Here is a 23,060-nt window from a genome sequence, read left to right as displayed (position 1 = left end):
AGTGTGGAGTATTTTACGAAAGAGGTGAGATGGCACATTAGCACCCCAATGCCAACACACAAACAAGCGCACAGTTACTCTGCCAAACTGCTAAAATATGATTAAACAGAATAACTAAGCAAACCCCCATTTTCTTTAGAACTTAGAACTGTAAAGCCCATTTAATTGATGTCCCATCGTTTTTTGCGTGGGAGCGTTCACTTTGATCGCATCATGAACATGCTGCATGTAGGTGTCAATCATTAAAAAAGCTGGTAGCTTTATTAGAGGGACTATTTAGTGTGTGCTTTTAAGGCTATAGATAAGAGAAAAGTTTTCAGAACTTGTGTGGTTCCATTTCAGGTGGGATGATTCGGTCCTGGCCTTTAGGCGTCCAACACTGCATTTTGTAATATTCCTGAATTTATATGGGGGAAAATACAATTCATTACAATTACTGCACATAAATACTAAAAGATACGCGCTAATAAATTAGGACTTGCGGAGAATCTGACCTGGCAGGGACCACTTGAAGGTTGTGTTTCTGCATATTTGTTTGAAATTAGTCGAGAAGGAACTACAAGACGGAAATGGGAGGCAGACTGAAGAGGACGCGAAGGAAGATAGGGAGAGGCAAGACCATAAAAGTATATTGTGGCATTTCCTGACGCATGGGTCATTAATAAAGTACTTGTTGGTAAAATATAACAAAAGCAAAGTATTGGAATGTGAGGGTGCAAAGAAAGGCCTACACTGTTAATGAGCGTAACTTCCGGTTATGTGGAGATAACATAGTTGAATCCCTTGAGCACATAATGACTGAATGTGAAAGTTTAAACAGTATTAGAAATAAAATGATGAAATCCTATAGTAATTGTTTTACTTGTGATGACCCAAAAGTATTGTGGACAATGTTTATAGACGGGAATGACGAGAATTTCATCTATTATATGACTACATTTTACAGGAAATGTACTGAAATATTTGATGAATATATATAACACCTTTGAGGTACATGACTCCCAATGGTGTTTCTTTCTTATATTGTAAATATGTTGTCCTCTGCTCTGATCAATTTTAAATCAAACATAAGATGTGATTTTGATTTCGATAAGACTTGGTTTTATCGGATGTATGCATGTGTTTTGTATGTACCTTATACATTTTATATTGTAAACATTGTTAGTTGTATGTGGTATATACAAAGCTTTTAGCTGTATGTATATTCATAACATTTAAATTGAAATAAAGTGCTTTAAACACCAAACATAAAAAATGAACATTAGACGTTTATGAAAAGAAAGCCATCCAAGTTGAACCAGAGAGGAGGAGATAGAATCACGAGGAGCCAATGTACCAAGAACACAAATAGAGGCATGAAATACAGATTTCAGCGGTGCCAAGTGGGGGATAGGAAGTCCAAAAAGTGCAGAGCAGCAGTAACAAAATTAAAGCAGACATCAATAACTTTGTGGCTTTGAAAGTCACAAACAAACGGGCTTTCCGGATGTTATAGAGATGAAAACGACAGGAGCGAGCAGCGATTGAGATGTGATGGGTCAAAGAAAGATCTAAATCAAGAAAAAGACCAAGATTATGCACTACTGATGATAGGTAGCTGAGCCGGAGGAAATAACAGAAGGTACATAAGTCAAAGAAGTAGAGTTAAAGGGAAAGAAAATAACCTCTGTTTTTGCAGCATTAAGAACAAGAAAATGATCGGACATCCATGACTGGATGGCCAGTAAACAAGCACAGTTTGTGATGGATATCGTCAGAAAAATTTGGAAATGAAACAGCCGTGTATCATCAGTGTAGAAATGATGCAAGAACCCAAAAGAGATAACCCAAGCTAGCGAAGAAGTGTAGTGGGAAAAAATAAAAGTACCAAGGACTGAGCCTTGATTAGAGCTGTGCCGGATGCCTGGCTTGACACCAAGAGCCAAACAAGACCGGAGCTATCAAAAGATCGACACCTTGCCTCCTGCCACCCACCACCCCAAACACAAACCCATGCATGGCGTGCTACTTTCCCCACAACACAAACCCCATACCAGTACATGCCAACTCGCACACTGCAGTTGGGGGATATTAGTCCAGCTCTGACTTTTTGCCTTTGCGTTCTGGGAGTATCAGCTTTATAATGGGCAATCCTGGACATCCAAGTCCCTGAATGCTAATGAAAAAAACAGGACTGTTATTTCAGCTCCCCAATGGAATGGACTGGAGTTATATACAAGGCGTGAACAGCAACTAAAGCTTTGCTACTGGCACTAAGTGGGGGTTGTTAGGGAGAATTCTCATTTCATGGCTAATTTCCCTTACCTAGTGAGTCCCTCAGCAGCTTTGCTGGATCTCTGGGTTATTTCTTTCCACCTGGTAAGAGAGTGAGCTTTTCCCCCACTCTTACATGTGTTTTGCTATGCGTTTTACCTGTTTTTGTAGTTGTGGACTCTGGAGTACACCACTTCAGTAGCTCCCTACTTTTGTGTGTCACACAGCACCTTCCGTGCAGTGACCCAGAGTTGTCGTTCAGACTGCCCACCGACTCCATTTCTGAGGCCGACTACGGTCCCCCAGAAAAGGGTGAAGTTGCCATTAACTTTACTTAGTCAAATTAACCACAGATCCAGTACAACCCATTTTACATGGAGTACTGGAAGGGTTAACTCTTAGCCCTTTTTATCTGTACCTCCTAGAGCATCGTTTCCCTCTTTTAACATTTAGACATGGCTGGTGGCAGTGGTATCTACCCTAATTTTCTACCGCGGTTAGCTTATATAACCGTGGTATATTGTAGGCTATTGTATTAGCCTCGAACTTAAACCCGCCTGACCAAATGCTTTTTCTTTTGGCTCCGGTGCGGTTTATTCACCATTTCTTTTTGTTAAACTCCTTCTTGTGTTTTACACCATGTTTGCCTTCTTTGTTCACTGTCTTTTGGCGGGCTTCTGCCAAGAAGCCCTCCTCAAGGCGCCTGGGTGTCTAGGTGGGCTGAATGTGAGGGAGGGGTGTAGCCACCCCCTGCACAGGGTATCCTAGGAAACCCAAATGGCACTTTTCATGATTGGCTGAGGTGGTTGTCCAGGCTGGACAACCCCCCTGCTGGGTGATTGACAGCCAGGCTGTGTGAATGGGGGTTTTTCGCATAAAAGGCAGGTCTCTTGGGCTGGAAGTCAGATAGTCGCCACTGGAACTACAAGGAACCGAAGAGAAACAGAGGAGATGTCGACTGCTGCAACTATCCTGTCCAGGTGAAGCCCTGCTGCAGTCCTGAGCTATCTACCCTTCAACGACTAAGAGAAGATCCAGTCCGGAGTCTTCTTCCCTTGAGCCTGGTGGGGATAACCAGCTCATCTTATTCAACCAGAGTCCCCTTCGTGGTCGAAATCGCTGCACACTGCTGTAGTGGTCCGGATAGCCACCAGAAGAGCCTCTCCTGTTTTTAAGGAGCGCACCTTTTATTCATCGTCACTGCTGCCGGCCTCAACCCTGTGTGGTGTAGACCCCCCTCATCGTCCTTCTTCGTGCCGAAGCCAGGAATCGTGTGTCTACAGGAAACTACCAGGAACAACTGCCGTGGCACCAGCTTCTTATTTGAAAAGGTACTGTGTCCTGCTTGAGGAATTTTTGGGTGAAATCCCCATTTCTCGCTTATAAGGCTTGCCCCTATTTTTCACTCCTCCTTATAACTTTTGCTTCCGAACATTTGACAATATCTAAAGTACTCTTGGCAACTTTGAATCGCGAACTATCCGACGTGGGATCCTCGACACAGGAACCCAGTTCCACTTGACACTGGCTCCGGCCTCTTGACTCTTGTATTTCTGTCCATGAGTATTCTTCGATCCTGTTTGCCTAACTAACATATTTCCTACGATTCTTGCCCCCCAACTCCCTCTGGGTATCTCAGGTGCCAAGTGTGTTTTTGCCCCGGTAGCATTTCTTGCCGTGGATATGCGTTTATTTAGTAGACCGAACTGTCAAAAAGTGATAGCAATCGTATTCACGGTAAAGTGTATTGTTCCATTATACCGGTTCTCTCAAACTCAGGGTACTTACCTTGATTCATACTGTCCAAAGTGAATTGGTCAGTTGTAGTGTATTTAACGTGTGGTTTTAAATTTAATAGAAGTGTTGTGTTGATAACGAATGGTTTTAAAATAAATGTATTTATATTTTTCTACCTGAAACCTTGAGTCAGTGTTTGCTTGAGTCACAGTAATTGTGGTCCCTTTGTGTAATCTCTGCTACTGCTCATATACTCTTGAGATAAGCCTGGCTGCTCCGCTACTGCTACCACTTTAACATAGTAGTACAGGCTTGTACCAAAGGTAAAACTTGTACTGCCACCTGTAGTCTTAATTGTGTGTAGTGGTCCCTAAGGGCACTGCACATGATTATGCGTAACAGGGGTGAAGGGTACAAAGTGACATAAAAGAGGTACAAATAAAACATAATGTGAAGTTCCTAGGGAATTCAAACCTGTAGGTGCAGGGGTGAGGCTGAACAGTACATAAGCTGGCAGTCTGGCAACCCAAACGTGCAAGATACGTTCAAAAAGTGAATACTGCAACCCCAGCATTTAAAAAAGGGATGCAAGTACTCTCCCAATGATATCAAAGACTAATGGTAGATTCTGTGACACTTATGGTGGAGTGACATAAGCGCAGAAGGCCCTTTAAAGGGAAAGACAATCTGAGGGATTGTCTATGGAGTCTGTAAAGATGTGCCTATAATGCAAACCAAGTACCTGGCATCCCAGGTTCTTCCGACAAAGCAGTGAGAAAATGATTTGCTCACGTCCTCTGTCAGCATTACTCCTGGGGGCAGCCCTGCTCTGAATCATACTAGCATGACACCAGGCAGTGAAGGGAGATTCCAGGCAGTCCATCCACGAGCAAGGCTTCGTGTGGGTGCAGGATAAGGCGGCAAGACATCACCCACCCTGGCCAGGCAAAACCGTTTTTCCTTATTTCGGCATGAACAGGTGGGGCACAGCCGGCGTTTTGGGCACTTAGTGAACCAAATTTGAGCCAGCCACTTGGCCCAGTGCCTTCCAAACCTGGCATGGCTCGCACAGCTCTCCTAGAGACTCTGAAAGGCCATGAAGTGCCGGGCTAGGGACATTGGAAAGCCAAGGTCATGTCATGCGACGAACACAACCCTGTGCCTACTGGCTTTTCAGAGGCACCAACAAAGACTTCCAGTGGTCTGAAGACATATGCTGATACACCGACGGGGAGTGAAAAAGATAATTACTTGGATTTTTACTTGTTGGGAGTATACTGCTCCTTCCACCTCTGCTGTGATATGTGCAGGGGCTAGTGTAATGCTGCTGTGATATGTGCAGGCGCTATTGTAATGCTGCTGCAGTAACTCGTCTGCTGTAACAGGAATACCTGCAAGACATGTGGACATGTTGGATTGGGTTCAAGTTTGCATGACTGTAAAACGGTGCCAGGTAGAGCAGCTTATTCACAGAATGCTACTTCTGGACAGAATGTGCAGTTAAAAAACAGCAACAAGTATAATTTTAAAAAATAAAACAAATTCTGGTTCTCTTCCAGATACACTGGCTTCTTTTACCCCTCAAACCCATCCCCATATTTAAAAAGTTACAGGACCCTTATTAAAATCCTGGATAAGCCAGTGATCCACTCACATTTTCCCTTGGGATTCTAGGGTTTGTAGTACTAACCTTAAAAAGTAAACAAAGTACAAGTCCCACAATTAAGAGGAAATAGAATACAAGACTTGATAGCTTTTTTATGGAAGCAATGGGGAAACTTGTGATCTCTGGGTTTCTATATAAACTAACCATACGCAGCCTAAAACTATTTTTGATTATTTTATTGGTCCATTAAAATCATAATTAATGCCCGGCAACTGCAGCTTCTTAATGTCGGCCAGAAAACACAAGACATGTTCTTACCAGGGTGACAGATCCCAAATTATTGACATTATTTTCTATGAACCTGTTTTTATAAGTATCAAATCAAATATTTTTCCAGGTATATTCAGCACATTAATTATTTGAGCACACTTAGTATTTTGATTTAATCTTTTTTTTAATGTAGTATTTGACAAAAAATGAACTCGATCACATCATTGTTTACATCAAACAGAAAATGGTTACTCAAAAGAACATATGTGAAAAGACACAAGAAAGTGAAAAAACAAACGAACAGGAAAGGACTAACTACAGGGTTTTATAAAAGGCAACACAACTGATGTGAAGTGGTCGATGCAAAGGCACAACGCTGCGTTTTGGCAGAAGTATAGTGCCTTCTTCAGGACAAGCAACCCTAATAAAGATTAAGAGAGTTGAAGAGAAGAAAAATTAAGATATTATACACTAGGTTGTAACCCGAGTTCACAATATAAAAAGGCCCGACATCATCAATGCAATAGTGTTGCCCCTGTGTTACCCTCCGAGTAGCACACAAAGATCGCTTTTGATATGCATGCATCATTCCCTCCCCACTAGCCCAAGCTACCCCTGTGCTTTCTGTTGGGTCCAGCGGCAAGCACCACAGGCCATCAAACCAGTAAAGTTGATATACAAGACCAGCTTACATTACCGACAAAGGGATTCAAACTATGAAATTCACTTACTTGCTTAAGAGGGAGATCCCACTGCCCTCTCTTCCACACTCTATGTCACCACTGCCTCCAATGATGCTTAATCATGTAATTTTGTATATTTATATAGTACTCCTGTTTAGTTTCAAGCACTTTCCCTACTAGGTTAATGTTACCTTTCATTTAATTATGTTCCGTTTGTTTTGTCACTGGTATATATACACCACTTATTTTTTTTAATTATTATTTTTATTTTTTTTTTACACCTTCACAAACTGCCTCACCACTTGTTTTCGTCTTTGTGCTATTTTACAGGTCCCTTCATGGGAATGGCTTTGCCATCTGTAATTGTGTTATTGGAAGTCATTTCTGATTGAAATTGACAATCCCAGCTATTCAAATGCTGCAGTCTCAAATGAGAGATCTACCTTTTTGGGTTCAGCTATAATTGTTATTGTTCTTGTTATTTTGCATTTATATAGCGCCTTATATATCATTGGTATGGTCTGAAGGCGCTGGTAGGTTGAACGCCCTTGGGAACTGAAGTTCAGATCAGTAGAGAGAGTAGAGAGAGTCAAAAGGTGCGTGTGAGCACCAGGTATGTGTGCAGCTCGTGCAGTATCCGTGTAATAGCTGCTTCTTAGCGGTAGGTGTGGTGGTTGAGAGATCAGGAGTATGTGTTCGTTCTGGCAGGAATTTTCCAGACCGGATGTGGCTGCGTTAGACCTGAGGAGAATGCCTGGCTGGGGGGTGAGTAACCAGCAGTGGTTACTTAGAATAATTTGGAGTGAGCGGCGGATGTTGGTATGAGAACAGTTATAGGTGTCCTAGTATCTCTGTGTTCTAGTTGAGTGGTGATGTAAAGGAGAGAGTGAGCGTGGTGGGAGATATGATGGGTTATGTGCACTTTCAGACATTCTCTGCATTCCAAACCCTACTATATACGTCACGTAATTCTATGCACTCCAGTCCGTTCCATGCACTCTTATCCATTCCATGCATCCCAGTTAGCTCCATACACTCCGATCCGCTCCATGCATTCCAGCTCGCGTTCGAGTCCGCTCTGCGCGCTCCAGTCCGCCATGCTTATTCCAGTCAGCCTTACACATGCACTCTTGTCTGTCCCACACATGCACACTTGTCTGCCTAACGCATGCACTCCTGTCTGCCCCATGCTCTACGTATTCATCTATTCTACTCATCCCTCTACGCACTCATCGCCTCTACGCGCACTCACCCCCTCTACGCGCACTCACCCCCATCCCCTATATGCACTCATCTTTAAGCACTCGCGCTTTCACGCATTCAGCAGCAATATCCTGTTCTATATATTCATCTCTTCACTCATCTGTTCTATACCCTCATCCGTTCTATACACTTATCCACTCCTCCGCTCTATCCGCTCATCTGCTCTGTCCGCTCATCTGCTCTGTCCACTCATCCGCTCATCCGCTCCATCTACTCATCCGCTCTACCTACCTATCTCGACCGTTCTATCCACTCATCCGCTCTATCTACCCATCTCGACCGTTCTATCCACTCATCCGCTCTATCTACCCATCTCGACCGTTCTATCCACTCATCCGCTCTATCTACCCATCTCGACCGTTCTATCCACTCATCCGCTCTATCTACCCATCTCGACCGTTCTATCCACTCACCCGCTCTATCCACTCACCCGCTCTATCCACTCACCCGCTCTATCCACTCACCCGCTCTATCCACTCACCCGCTCTAACCACTCACCCGCTCTAACCACTCACCCGCTCTATCCACTCATCCTCTTCCTTCTATACACTCATTCGCTCTGTACATTCATCTGCTCCAGCGATCTACACACTTTCCGCACTTCCTTATTCATTCGTTATCCACACTCATGTGCTCTACATACTCATCCGCTCCATATACTCATCTGTTCTACACATTTATCTGGTTTACGCTCATCCGTTCTGGACATTCATCTGTTTTACGTACTCTTGCGTTCTACTCGCTTTTCTGTATTTGCGCACTCATCCGCGCTACACGCTCGTCAGTTCTACACATCCAGCCGCTCTACACACTCATCCACTCACCATGTTCTTCCATTCCATACACTCATCCGATCTACATATTCATTCGATTTCCATACTTATTTGAACTATATAGGTATCTGTTCTTCGACTCATGCATTCTTCCACTCAGCGCATTCATTTGTTCCACCTGTTTCATCCATTCTAACTAGTTCATCCACGCCATTCACTTTGTTCACTCCGCATGCATTCTGTCCATTTCAGGAGTTTAAATCTCTTTACTGTTTCCGTATGATTTACTCTTATTAGCCATTTCACTGCTATGATCAACTTTATTCGATTAATTCTGTTTGTCCTTCTAGTTTTGGTTAGGGGTTATTAGCTGTCAGTTTCTCGCATCGGCGGTTTGATGGATTGGTGTCATTGAGTTGCTGTTGGTCTGTTTGGGTTAGTTTGGTACGGGTTGGTTTTAGGGGAAGAGCCAGGTTTTCAGTAGTTTGCGGAAAGACGTTAAATCTACAGTTAGGCGGATGTGGGGTGGGAGTCAGTTCCATAGCGTGGGGACCAAGGCTGAGAATGATGATCCGCCTAACCTGCTTGAGTTTGTCTTCGGTATGACTAGGAGGCCGGCTGAGCTTGATCTTGGGGTGCGTGGGGCGCGGTAGGGTTTTAGCTTGTCTTGAAGATATTGAGGTCCGGTTTTGTGCAGTGCTCGATGGGAGATGCACAAGGTTTTGAAAGTCCCCCTTCGGGCAACTGGAAGCCAGTGCAGCGTCTTAAGGGCTGGGGAGATGTGATCTCTTGAGCCGAGCGCAAGTAGCAATTTGGCAGCAGCGTTTTGTGACCTTTGGAGTTTATTCAGTTGGTACGCGTGGACTCCGAGGTGTAGGGGGTTTGCCGAGTCCAGTCTTGATATAACGATTGATTGGACCGCGGAGACTCTGTTGGGAAAGGAGAGATATGGAAAGATGCGCCTAAGGGTTTTAAGGTGGTAGTGGCAAGACTGAGACGTTGTTGACTTGGCGCGAGAGTGTTAGGTCTGAATCAAGGGTGCATCCAAGATTTTTCACTGATTTGGAGGGGGGGGGGTCGGTGAATTGCCCATGGCGGATGGCCAGGGTAGTGGGTGCGGAAGAAGATCGGAGTTGCCACATACCATGATTTCCGTTTTGGAGGGGTTTAACAAGAGGTGGCTTTGATTCATCCAGAGTTCTATGTCAAGTAGGCAGGTGGCCAGGTCTGGTCGGGAGGTGGGTTTTGAGTTCAGGAGTTTTAGAATTGGTTGAGTGTCATCGGCGTAATTGTAGCACAGGATGTTGTGCGAACTAATTATTGGTGGGAGGGTGATCAAGTAGAGATTGAACAGGAGGGCAGATAGGCATGCTCCTTGTGGGACTCCCGTGTCCACTGGTCGGGCTTGGGAGGTATAGGTGGAGAGTATCGTTATTTGGTACCGATCTTTGAGGAATGAAGCTATCCATTTAAGAGCGGTTCCCCGAATTCCTAGGGAGTGGAGGCGGTTTAGGAGGATTGAGTGATTGATTGTGTCAAAGGCGGCGGATAGGCAGCGGATAAATCAAGGAGGATTAGTGCTGCGCATCCCGCGGAGTCTGCGTCATTTTAAGGCCATCCCAAATTGAGGTTAGGGTGGTTTCAGTTCAGTGACGGGCTCTGAAACCCGATTGAGCGGGGTCTAGGAGATTGTTGGCTTCGACAAAGGCATTTAGTTGGGAGTAGGCGGTTCGGTCAATGAGTTTGGCAAGGAATCTGGTGTTTGAGATGGGGCGGTAGTTTTTGGGCTCCAGCAAAGTTTTTTTAATTAGAGGTTTGACATGAACCGCTTTGAATGCATCAGGAAAGATACCGGAGGAAAGGGAGGCATTTATGATGGATCTTGCGTGTTCTCCTGCGCATCTTGAAGCAAAAATTTCTTCGAGGGTTGTGGCTGGGCAAGGGTCCAGCGGCGAGCCAGATGGTTTGCGGGCAGAGAGAAGTTTGAGAAATTGCTCTGGTGATATTGGACTAAAGGAATCGAACGTTGGTTGCGTAGTGGTCGCAGCTGGTGGTCCGGCTGGTATGGGGGGAGAATTGCTTGGTGGATGTAAGAGAGCCAGTTTGGTGGCTAGCGTATTTGATCTTTCGAGAGCCGTGGTGTAAAAGTGGAGGGAGAGTGAGTCACACAGTGATTGTGAGGGAGTCGGGACGGTCATGTTGCAAGCCGGATTGGTGAATTCGGAGATGATTTTGTGGAGTTCTTTGCTTGGGTTTTTGCTGTTTAGGATTCGGGAGTTGTAGTGGGCTTTTTTTGCTTTCCAGATTTCGGCCTTGTAGTGATAGAGGTGTCGGGCCAAGGTGGCCCTGCTCTCCTGAGTTTTAACTTTCTGCCATTTACGTTCTAGGTATTTATATAGTTGTTTGGTGATCTTCAACTCGGGCATGAACCATCTGGGGAAGAGGCCACGGTGGGTTGATGGTTTGCAAGGGGTGTGAGCCGCATCAGAGATGCGTTGAGCCATGAGTCAAAGGCGTCAGGAGTTAGTGGTTTGTTGAGTTGGCAGGTAGGTGGTGGAGATTGGAGGAGTGCGTTGGCTAGGTCCGGGACGATTATTAGTTTTTTCCAGCACTTGCGTAGATTCGGAGGTTCAGATTCGAGTATGGGAAGGGGGTCGGGTGAGTGAATGGCGAACGAGAGAATGAAGTGATCGGACCAGAGGATAGGGGTGGGGGGGGTTTAAATGAATCAGGGTGTTGGAACTAAAGATTGCACCAAGAGTGCGTCCTTTATAGTGAGTCGGGCCGTTTATGTGTGGTTGTGTAACGCTCACCTGATTCCCACAGAGGCGCTGACCCAAACTGGACTGCTACAGTTGCTTCTAGGACTATGATGAGGCGTAGAACTCGGAAGACGCTCTGGGCAGGACCTCCAAATATTGACTGTCTGGCTTGTAAGGTGAGTTTTCTGCAGGTGGAAGAAAAAGGGGTAATTACAAGCTGGTTGGATAAATTCTCCCACCAATCTTCTGCTTTTCCCACTTCTTGGTTCTCGACTGGTCTCCACGAACTCTCACCTTTGGTTTAGTAAAGCCGAGCTCTCCATCCTGCTTCTGGTGCAGGGGCGCGTGGAATCCAGTTACGTCACTGGATAATTTCAGTGTTTAGGCTAGGTGTCCTTTTGTGGCTTATAATAGTCCTTCAGGTGCTGAGGAGCTGTTGGCGACACCACCACTGCTGTGCAAGAAGAGGCTCGTGAATATAGAAGATCTGAGGCCGCTTCTGAAGGAGCACCCTTTTATAATGTCCTTTTCGGTCTTTCAGGTGCCGAGATGCTGTGGGCGATGCCGCCGCTGTTGCACGTGCGGTGGCACGTAAGTATAACTGAATTGTGGCCGTTTCCAAATGGGCAGCTCTGATAATGTCTTTTCCTTCCTTTCAGGTGCCGAAATGCTGAGGGCGATGCTGCCGCTGCTGCGCGTGAAGAAGCGCGTAAGTATTACTGAATTGTGGCCACTTCGGCTCGGACACCACTAACAATGTCTTTTGTCTTCCAGGTGCTGGGATGCTGCCGAAGCGAAGGCCGCGGTGAACTCCGGTGTGATCACGGATGGATAAGGTAAGCGAGCGCAGCTGCGAGCGTGTTGCCCGTTTTCTAACCTTATGTCTTTATTTGCAGGTTGTCGGAGACTGGACTCTTGTGGCTGAATTCTGGCGAGTAGATGTTCCTGTGCCTTTTCTTCATCCACAGGTTGCTGCTCGAGAAGCTGAGGGTGTGTCTGGACCTGGAATGCAGGAGCCGACTCGGTGAGCGTCCTGCTGCTGTTGCAGAATAACGCGAAGCACGTGAATTCTATCGGGCGTGGTTTAAATAGTGGAGAAGTGCTTTGGTGCGTATTCTTCCGCCAGCCTCACCCAGGTAAGAAAAGAGTTCCAGTGTCAGAGGATTAGCATCAGCCCCACCCAGGTAAGAAAAGAGTTCCTGTAACAGAGGATTGGTCCCTCCCAGCCAGTGGCTAGGACTTCACCCAGCTTGGATTGTTCTAGGTGAGTATGCAGCATGGTCTGCCACAGGTAGGTCCACCCAATCACTACTGCACACTTTAAGAATATGAGCCCGGCGCCCATGGCGCCGGGACTGTGGTTCCTTATGAGCCTTGTGCCAGAGGCGCCAGGACATGGTCCAAAGGGCCCCTGTAGGGGTCTGCTGGAACCGGGGGTGTGGATGATGAGCCTGCTTCCGGGGACGCTGGGCCAATCTTGGCTCCTCGGGAGTAACGCTCATGACAGGATGGAGGTTAATTGCGTCCAAACTGTCGACCAGAGAGTGTGTCATAGGGTTGGAGGGGATGTCAAGCCATATGTTGAAGTCTCCAAGAAGGGTGAGGTTGGGATGGTTTAGTTGAAGGGTGGCAATACAGTCGCAGAGGTTGTTTGCGAATTGTCTATCGTAGCCAGGGGGCCTGTAGATTATTAGGAAGCTGTGTGAGAGCGACGGGGAGAGGGATAGTTTAACGAGGAGAGATTCGCAGGAAGGAATGGAAGGTTGGTTGTCTATGATTGAGGCGTGGAAGAGAGACTTGTAGAGGAATGCTGCTCCTCATCCTCTGGAGGACGGTTCAGTGGAATGAGGGAGTAGTCGGGGGTGGGGGGGGAGGCTTCATTAGCGATTGGAGCAAAGTCGTCAGAGAACCAAGTTTCGGTGATGAAAACAAGGTGCGGTTTATCAGAGGCGAGGAGGTCAAAGATGCAGTGTCTGTTTTTTGCTAGGGATCGGGCATTAAATAGGATGCAGTTCACATAGGCAGGCAAGGTTGGTCTCGGAGTGGAAGGGGGTGGTGGCAGAGAGAGTGGAGACTGTGGATGGAGAGGGGTGGGGGGGTGATGCTCGATGGGAATAGTGGGCGAGCAGAAAAACTGGCGGGCTTCGGGCGGGATTGGGTGGCAGTGTGTTTTAGGATGATCGGGTTTGGTTCGGGGGATTTGACGGTGGGGTGTGGTCGGTTAGGAGTTTCAGTTGCATATGATGAGAAATCGAGTGAGAGGGGTTTTAGGAGGGGTGAAGCCACGGGGGAAGGAGGCGATTGCGGGAATGAGGTGGTGGGTCGAGACAGGGGAGGTGAGGAGTGCTGAGAGATTGAGGGGGACCAGGTATGTTTCCTCTTTAGTTTCTTTGTAGAGATTGGAGTGTGAGAGAGGGTAGGGGGGTCAGAGGGAGAGAGGGATGCAGCTTTGGTTCTTGCTAGGGCTAGGCATGCAGTTTTTAGGGAGGGGAAAGGGTGCGGTCGGGGAGGGAGGTGGCGGGGGTTTGTGGGCAGGGCGGGGGGTTGATTGCACGGCGGGGTGTGCCTGTTATCATAGTGAGGGGAGCGGGCATGGATAACATTGGCTGGTCGGTGGTGGGTTTCGGGGAGGAGTGGTCTTAGGGTGGTTGGCTCGCCATTGTGCCCCTCTGGCTTGGTGTTTGGAGAGGGGAATAGTAGGGCATGCAAAGGGGGAGGGATGATTTGGGCAGGCGGATCGGAGAGTGGGGGCGGTCCACGGTGGTCGTTTTCGACAAACTCTGGTGGGGTGGGTGTACTCATGCTTAGTACAAGCTTTAGGTGGATTTTAGGAGGGTTTTCCAATTGTAGATCTAAATTCAGTGGGGGCACGCTTTTAGGCTTTCTAATTTTAGTTCCAAAATTCAGTGGGGCCACGCGGTATTAGACTAATAGGATATTGGGCCCACTTCCAATTCAACATTCACAGCATGGCAATTGGGACACTTCTAAATTCACAGAGGTTATTTGGCGCACTTCTAACTTCTAAATTCAATTTAGGTTATTGGGCACACTTCTAGGTTCAACTTCTAGTGCACTTCCAAATTTAACTTTCACAGAGAGGCTATTGGGCGCACTTCTAAATTCAACTTTAGTGGACTTCAAATTCAACTTTCAGGGAGTCTATTGGACATTTTTAAAAATTCAACTTCTAAATGCAGTTCTAAATTCAACTTTCATATAGAGTCTATTGAGCACACTTCTACATTCAACTCTCGTGGAGAGGCTATTGGGCACACTTCTAGCTTCAGCTTTCACAGAGATGCTATTGGGTACACTTTTAAATTTGGCTTCTAAATGCGCCTCTAAATTCAACGGTCACAGAGTCCATTGAGTACACTTCTAGTTTCAGCTTTGCACAGGGGTGTTCTAGGGCACACGTCTAAATTCACAGAGGGGCTATTGGGCCCACTGCTAATTTCAACTTTCACAGAGGGGCAGTTGGGACACTTCTAAATTCAGCTTCCAAGTCCAACTTTCACCTAAAGGCTATTGAGCACACTTCAAGTGCACCTCTAAATTCAACTTTTATAGAGAGTCTATTGGCACACTTTTAAATTCAACTTTGCACAGAGGTGTTACAGGGCACACATTTAAATTCAGCTTCTAATGGACTTCTAAATTCAATGAGCGACTGTTGGGCACACTTCTAAATTCAAGGAGAGGCTCGTGGGCACACTTCCAAATTCAACATTCACTGAACGACTGGCGGGTACATTTCTAAATTCAATATTCACTGAGCGACTGTTGGGCACACTTCTAGGTTCAAGGAGAGGCTCTTGGGCACACTTCCAAATTCAACATTCACTGAACGACTGGCGGGTACATTTCTAAATTCAACATTCACTGAGCGACTGTTGGGCACACTTCTAAATTCAAGGAAAGGCTATTGGGCACACTTCTAAATTCAACATTCAATGAGCGAGTGTTGGGCACACGTCTGAATTCGAATTTTACATGTATAGGACTGAGTTTTCAATGCAATTATTTTACAGATATGGGATTCTAGGGTGAGTGGTAGGGTAGTATGGCTAGAAGTAGTTGCTTCTGTCCCCGCCCTTGCCACACTTACTTGTTGTCGGCTTCTTGCTTCTCCTGCTGATACCTGCAGATACTGTCTGGAGCCGTCACTGAAGGAGCCGTCCTTCGCCTTGGGTCCTCAGCCGATGGGCTGCCAGGCAGAGGGCTACCCCGGGAGGACTGGTTATAAATGGGAGTCCTCTTGCCAGGACCAATCAGAGTTGAGGGCGGGGTGGGAGGCCGGCTGGGGAATCAGGAAGCAGGAGCGCTGGCGAGGGCTGCGCATGGGGGAATGGAGGAATGGAGGGGCTGGGAGACTGGGCGTATTGGTGCGGATGCACCTTAAACTAAATTAGGAGAGCCACAAAGGAGGCAAACTCACCCAAGGAGCGCGGCAGCACAAAGGAGACACGGATGTTGGTGTCGGTGTACTACGTTCAACAGGCAGGGACTGGGGGCCAATCAGGGTGCAGAGGAGGGTCGGGAATGGGAAGCACCAGGAAGCGGGAGGCAGCGAGGGTTGCGGGCGGTGGAATTCAGGCCTGGGGCTGGGAGATTGGGCTTATTGGTGCGGATGCCTATAGCAATCAAGGCGTAGCCCCCCTCCATTTGTTCATTAAATCTCGTATTAAGCATTGCTTGTTTTAGAGAGTGCATGGGCTGCAACTGTTCCACAGACAGTGGACACCAAATCTTTCTGTTTTGGATAACTGCAACCTAGTGTCAGGGTTGCTACACACTCCCCTGCACCTCACTGTAGCCTTAAATGAGATACACTCATACAATAATCAGGCGTGCGCCTGTATAATCCCTTCCACATATCTGACGATATTGCACCCATCTCAGAGGCGACATCTAATTCTCTGAAGGACACGCGCCAGCAATGTGCCCTGTGTCACTGTTCAAGCCATGAAATCACTTTCATTAGCACTATGGCAGTCTTTCTACACGTCTGTCCAATCAATTGCAATGCTTGGAATATGGTCTATAACCCCTGTTATAGACCTCCGCCTGCCACTGTGTCCCTAGCTCTGACCCCTTCCCTCTCCCATGACACCGGCTCCCAGCTTACTCTCAAGTCCAGCTGACTCTCGCACATAGGCCAAAGCAGCACTCTAAAAAGACCAGCAGTGCAATTAAAAGTAGAATAAACACTAAGATTTTACAAGAGAATGTTTACACAATATATTCATGATAATGAGTTATTAATGTAGCGCTTTTGCCAAAGCTCTGTACACAGAACATATTTGCATATAATTATCACCCAACCATAGTTGGTACTCCTTTATCGACCTCGGTTGGATGAAAGGCTGAGTTGTCCTTGCCGGGATTCAAACCTGTGACCAGCAGATCACACTCAGAACGTAGCAGTGACTGTTCAACCCGCGGAGCTAGCTTACCCAACTTATCTTATTATTTTAACATATCTTTATCTTAGCTATGCAAGAGAAAAGGTGAGGCAGGATTGCAGGCAAGTAACTATGAAGAAGGATGTCGAAGTTAGGGTTAAGATATTTCTAAATTCTGGTTTATTTTAAAGCAAATAAACAGTCTCTGATCTATAAACGACGATTGTGGTATGGAAAAAGAGGGCTCCCTTGCAGGAAGGAAGATGCTAGAATTACCAGATGTGTTGCTGATTCAGAGTCAAAAGTTGATTTGATGCTGGGGTACCTGGCAGTTATCTGGATTCCGACGGCACAGTCCAGGAGCACTAGGCAGTGTGGAATTAGTTAAACCTGGGGTTTCGCAAAGTCCCATGGGTCTTACAGTGTGATCTTGGGCAGATTGCCAGAGCAGAGCTTCTACTGAATCATCTTCATATTAAGATTCAGTCTCAGAACTTGGTCCAAAGTTATGGGGCGGTTTCTCCCATCGTGTAGACATACTGGAAGGTGAGTGCAGACACAGCCTCCAATCACAATCTCACACTCTTTGGAAACACAAGGCGGATATCCAATCCTTGGGCGTCGCTGTTAGGCAGAAACCTGTGCAGTTCCCTTAGGGACCACTGCAAAAGATTTAAGACTACAGGTGTTGGCAGTAAACCCACTTGGTAGCAGTCTGTACCACCCAGATTTACCTGGTAGCTGTGGCTGAGCAGTCAGACTTCCCTCAAGAAGAGTTAGGCAGTATGCAAAGTATACTCAATAGGCACTCAGATACAATAATACAAGCAAACACTGACCAGAGCTTTGGTATCAAAGTATATAATTATTTATTTAAAACACACAGTTGAAACACTCCAGCACTCTTATTGTAAAATATTCTAAACACAGTTACTATTACGATATATACACCCCTTTTTCCCTATTAGAAAATCACAGTAAAACACCACTTATTTTCATACAGAGGTGAGCGCTTAACTAGATTGCACTCTAATGAGTTTGTGAAAAAGGGAGGGAAAAGGACAGAATATGAGAGGTACACCACTCTACGATTCGAGAACACTGTTAGCAAGGCAGAGAGAAAAAAGTCACTGGTGAGCCAAAGTCCAAAGGCTGGGCCCACTCTTAGAGAGAGCAGAGCACAAATGTGCCCAAGATCACACAGTTACACTAGGCTTAGAAAGTCTTGCAGAGGGTTCAGAAAAGAGTTTAGAGAGGCTTAGAAAAGCTTAGCCAAGGTGTCCCAGGCTAACCCAGGTTCGAAAGCCGGGGGCTAAATCTACCCCATACAGTCGGTAGCAAGGAAAGCCAGGCGGGACACGGTACCTTAAGTGGGAAGGATCCTCCAGCAGTGGCAGTTGTTCTGGGTAGTGGGTGCAAGTTGCGTCGTCATCCAGGGGAAGAGAAGATCTCGACTTGGAGGAAAGATGAAGGTCGTTGCAATACCAGGGAAGAAACCAGCCGCGGAGGTTTCCGGTTAAAAGTGGTACCTTTGTCTCGCGGTCGTGGTAAAATGTGGTATCCCGGTTGCCAGGGTGCTTGGCACAGGCAAGGTGGCCACGAGATACGTCGGGAAAGCGAAAAGACTGTGAAACTGGTTATCCCCACCAGTTAAAGGAAGAAGACTCTCCGGCGGGAGATCTCCTCCGTCGTTGGGAAAAAGTGGTGAGACGGTCCAGCAGGGCTCCACCGGTAGTGGTGTCGTGGCAGGTCGGCTCAGCTTCTCCCTCGTCGGATTCTTAGGTCCTGTGGTGACTTCTGAAGTTCCAGTCCCCAAAGCCCTGCTTTTATGCAGCAAACCCCCATTCACTCAGCCTAGCTGTCACTCAAACATGCTAAGTGGTGAGCCCACTTGGGCCAATCAGGACGGATTGCGACTTGAGTTGCCTGGGCAACTCAGTCCAGGGTGCCTAAATTCCCCTCCACCCCTCCTAAGTACCCCAGACATAGTGGGGCCACTTTGGAGGGCTTCTGTGGAGAAGCCCGCCAAAAAGTGGAACAAAGGGCTCGACTTGGGTTGGAGTCACAGAGGAGAACACAAACGCCATTTTAGAATCAAGTTTTGGCAAAAAATACCAACCAGAGAATTAATATTAATTAAATAAACCGGCGGTATGTTCGAGGCTACCGTAAATAATTAAATAAAGATAGTTGCCTAAAACAATGGGAAATCCCATAGAAAAATATTTGCGGTTGAATATAAAAAAGTAGTATCCACTGCTACCAGCCAAAACTCGATCAGGGGGGACGGAGACGTGCCCCCTCGACTAACAGACCCTGGGGCAATAGAATTGCCCCAGCCAATACGTCCACAATATGATGGTTTGTACTGGTTCTGCTCAGAATTTAAGACTAGTAAAGTCAATGGTGACTTTACATGCCCTGGGAGACAGTAGTCAGTCCCAGGGTATGGAGTCTATACTGGGGGGTCACTATGACACCCCTGTGTTACTGCACTGAGGGTGCTGTGTAACACATATCACAAAAACACATGAAACCCTATGGAGTAAAAGACCCCATAGCCCATTAAACACTTCTAGATCCAAAGAAACACACTCAAATCATGTCCAAGAGTGAGGGTAAAAGAGTCTCAATCTTGGCAGGAGAAATGAAATGAACCCCAAAAATCCAGCAAAGCTGCTGGGGGACTCACTAGGTTAGGAAATTCAGCCTAAACAGAGAATTCTCCCTAACACTCGCCGCGTTCCATCTTTCCTGATCAAACACAAAGGCTGTGGATTCATCTATGAAACGTTGTATTGGAAACTCCAAAAATCTGTTCACGGCTGCCCTGGCCTCGGGCCTCCCAAACTACAGAATTGCCTTCTTTGAGGTCTATATGGAGGGGTCCCCTGCCCACACCCCCATCCTTTTCAGCCTCCACCCTCCCACTGAATCTACACCCTCTACTCATCTATACTGCTCTCCCTTTTTTCTATGAACCAAAATGAAAAAGCATTTTTGGTGTGAGTTTTTGCTCTTTTTCAGAGACCGTTTGTTTAAATAAACTGAGTAACCCTGTTCCTTTCATTCAGAGGAAGTCAAGTTAGATGGTCAAGCTCAGGAGCTCCTGCTGAGCTCCTGAGCTTGACCAGGGCCCAGGGCTGCTTTGGCTTGTTATTGGAAAGAACTTTCCTTCATGGTGCCTCCTACAAAAGATTACAAGCTCTGCCATACAAAGCAACATATGTCACGTAATTTTGGAGATGCTGCACACGTCTTGCTCTACTAAAAGCCTCCTTAGTATGTTTACAAACCATCAACGATGACCCATAGGAACATGCCAAATATGTTCTAGAAGCAAAGTGGATGACCCTGAAAAAACTGCTTTGGACCACCAGACATTAGGATTGTCCCAATACATCTAAGAGGCGCCCACTCTAGAACTGGACCATCCATGCGGGGGTCTAGTTTTGCAAACTAGAGGCTGAGGAGTGGACTGGGAAGCAAAAGAGGCCTTTGAATTTGAGTTCAATGTGGCCCATACAATTAAACAATCCTAAGAGGCCTATGGTGCAGAGGCCCACCGGGAAATATTCCATCTTTCTAGTAGGTCAGTCGAACACTGACTACAATGTACACACCCACTGCAACCCTAGAACCCTCCTCAAGAAGCACCAGAATGTGCTCTTTCACTGAACCAGGAAAAGGGGTTCACACAGCATTTGCAATGGTATGTTCAGGCCAGCCAGACATTGGATTGTAGGAATTCACTGGGGCAACATCCTAAAGATGTTCCTGCATGGGCCAAGCGATACTGCCACCATTAGTTGTACAAAAACGCCATCTGCATGGGTCATCGCAACATTTGGTGCATTTACTGGTTGTGCAGCAGAGCTTTAAGTGAGCTGGGTCCTGCCAGGACCCGAACAATTCATCTATCAAAGCAATCCTTCAAGATGTATCCCTGAAAAAGAAGAGACTTTAGAATGCAGGCCCATTGCATGTCCCTACATAATTAAAAAGATGAACATAAGTGACCTGTTTTGAGCAAAGATGTCACAGTACAGATGCTCCCAACAATGTCATGTTGCATTTGCAAAGGACTTGCAGATGCATTCCTCAAAACACAATGGTGGCATGAATGGCAAATGAGTAGAACTCAAACGAAATCAGTTTGACGGATAATGGGGTACCAATTGCATGGGGGCATTAAAGGGGAAGGAGCAGGGCACTGTTGAAGTCAATGGGACCAGGGGTGGGGTGGGGAACTTGAATGGGGGCATGAATGGCAAACGAGCGGGACTCCCACGAAATCAGTGTGGCGGATAATGGGGTGCCACTTGCATGAGGGCATTCATGGGGGAAGGAATGGGGCTCCATTTAAGTCAATGGGACCAGTGATAAGTAAGGAGTGCAACTCTAGTATACGAGACCGATTATGGGTTAGGAGAGTGACTCCATTGACATGAATGAGACCAATAATGAGGTTGGGCGAGACTCCATTGAAGTCAACATGACCAGTGATGGGGGAGGTCTGCAACTCCATTGAAGTGTATGAGACCATTAATGGGGTAGGAGAGTGACTGGAGTCTTACGGACTCCAACCAGAGCAGGGTAAAAAACACAATGGGGCAAAAACTAGCAATATTTTCCAGTTGTTCTGTGATTACACCTTGCCAAGTGCAACTGGCCCCGTGGTCACAGGCGAGCGCTGTCCCCCCTAATTCGGAGCAATTGCCGACACCCCCCGCACCCCCACTTCACATGCATAAAGTCACGGGCGCTATCTTTCTACCTTAATTTGTGCATGAGAGGGAGGGAGCAGGCCCTCACCGCTCCGGCGGACTCTGGACAAGAAAGTGCCAAAGCCATGAGAAATCAATGTATCTCTTGACTTTCCCCGAAAACTACACTTTGAACCAAGGATGCCCCGGCGGAAAGGTTGCCAACTATTGCAATTGAGTACATTTAGGAGAGAGACTGGATACACAGCCTATACGTATGGTTAGTTACCCTTCCATCGACTGTCCATGTCACTATGGACATTCCCACCCTCTTCCTGCCCAAAACACACCCTCCAAAAATCCCTTTGAACTAGCTTCATCAAGCAGTAACATCAAACGTTGTTGTCAACGTGCCCACCCGTATTATTTCAAAGCAGTGATGAATTCATGGCTTAATTAAAGTTGTATATATGCTACTGGTGTAACAAAAATGTTTTTAACCAAGTGTGCCTTCACCCCCTCCCCTTCAGCCACTTAATTTGTCAGCAGTATGTGTCCTTAAATGAAGCCCTGTCAAAAAGAAGCATTTGCAAGCCAAATGTTGGCTTGTGCACAGGCATTAGATAGACGTTCATGAGCTATGCTTCTATATCACCACGTACTCGCACGATTTTGCAGCCGCTGCCGTTAAAGGTCAGTTAGTTTCATTAGTGCATGGTCAATACCTATCCCATATCTGCACAAAAGCCACAACTTTGACACTGAAGTGCTTGTTCATTCAGTTTATTTTACACTATAAAAATGCGTTCTATTCAATAAATCTGTCCACCCAGCATACCCAAAACAAAACGGTTAAACAATCCTCAAATCCAAATGCTCAAGCATTATACTTTGATTTGTTAGGGTAGATAACAATAATTGATCACGGTGAATTTTGGTCATTGGCATTTTACAAATAAGCCTGTGAACTGTTAACCCCGCCCCTCCTCACCAATTGAGATACACCCCAGGCTTTCGGCCGGTGCGCACCGCGTAATAAAACATCCTTCCAAAAAGCGGGACGTTCGGATGGTCGAGCAGGCGGGGACAACACGCCAGTAGAGCTCTAGCGAACCCTAACATGCGGGACTGTCAACGTGCGCATGTCCTATCACTTCCGGTACAGCTCCAAAACATCCGATTCATAGAAGGAAAGGAGGGACTGGCGTGATGATCAGCATGCACCACGCCCCCTTACTGCAAACCGTCTGCTCAGCACGGAAGTGTTGTTAACAATGACTTCACAATTGCTTGGCTGGTGAACCTGTTAGAATCTGGAAAATATCGTTCCTTTTTCGATTTAACACGTGACGTTCTTACAGAATTCAATGTGACCTTCACTATAACAATCTGTTGTTGCTTTTTTGCCAAATGGTTATTGTTTTCTGACACTGCATCAGAATGCACATCTAAACAATTCCCCTGACTAAATCTTAAATGTGTAGCTCTAATAAAAAAACTTCCCAAGATGCCGAAATTAACAGAGTGTGCTGGGAATGGTAACTATGCAGCTGCTGACAACTTTATGTCTGTGTACTATGCAGCTGACTTTGCTTGTAG

At 46.4% G+C, this 23,060-nt stretch overlaps 1 protein-coding gene across 1 annotated transcript in view; it reads right to left on the bottom strand.

The window, feature by feature from the left end:
* Window positions 1-22,737, bottom strand: part of LOC138453321 (ribonuclease H1-like) — a 971,047-nt gene extending 948,310 nt beyond the window's left edge. Inside the window, exon 1 of the mRNA XM_069606029.1 lies at window positions 22,453-22,737. Within this exon, the coding sequence (XP_069462130.1) occupies window positions 22,453-22,583 (131 nt within the window). The 5' untranslated portion in view covers window positions 22,584-22,737. The remainder of the gene's footprint in view (window positions 1-22,452) is intronic.
* Window positions 22,738-23,060: the final 323 nt, after the last annotated feature.

The sequence above is a fragment of the Ambystoma mexicanum genome, chromosome 4p (genome assembly GCF_040938575.1).
Source record: "Ambystoma mexicanum isolate Mex_15411 chromosome 4p, UKY_AmexF1_1, whole genome shotgun sequence".
NCBI lineage: Eukaryota > Metazoa > Chordata > Amphibia > Caudata > Ambystomatidae > Ambystoma > Ambystoma mexicanum.
This window is presented reverse-complemented; position numbering and strand designations above follow the sequence as displayed.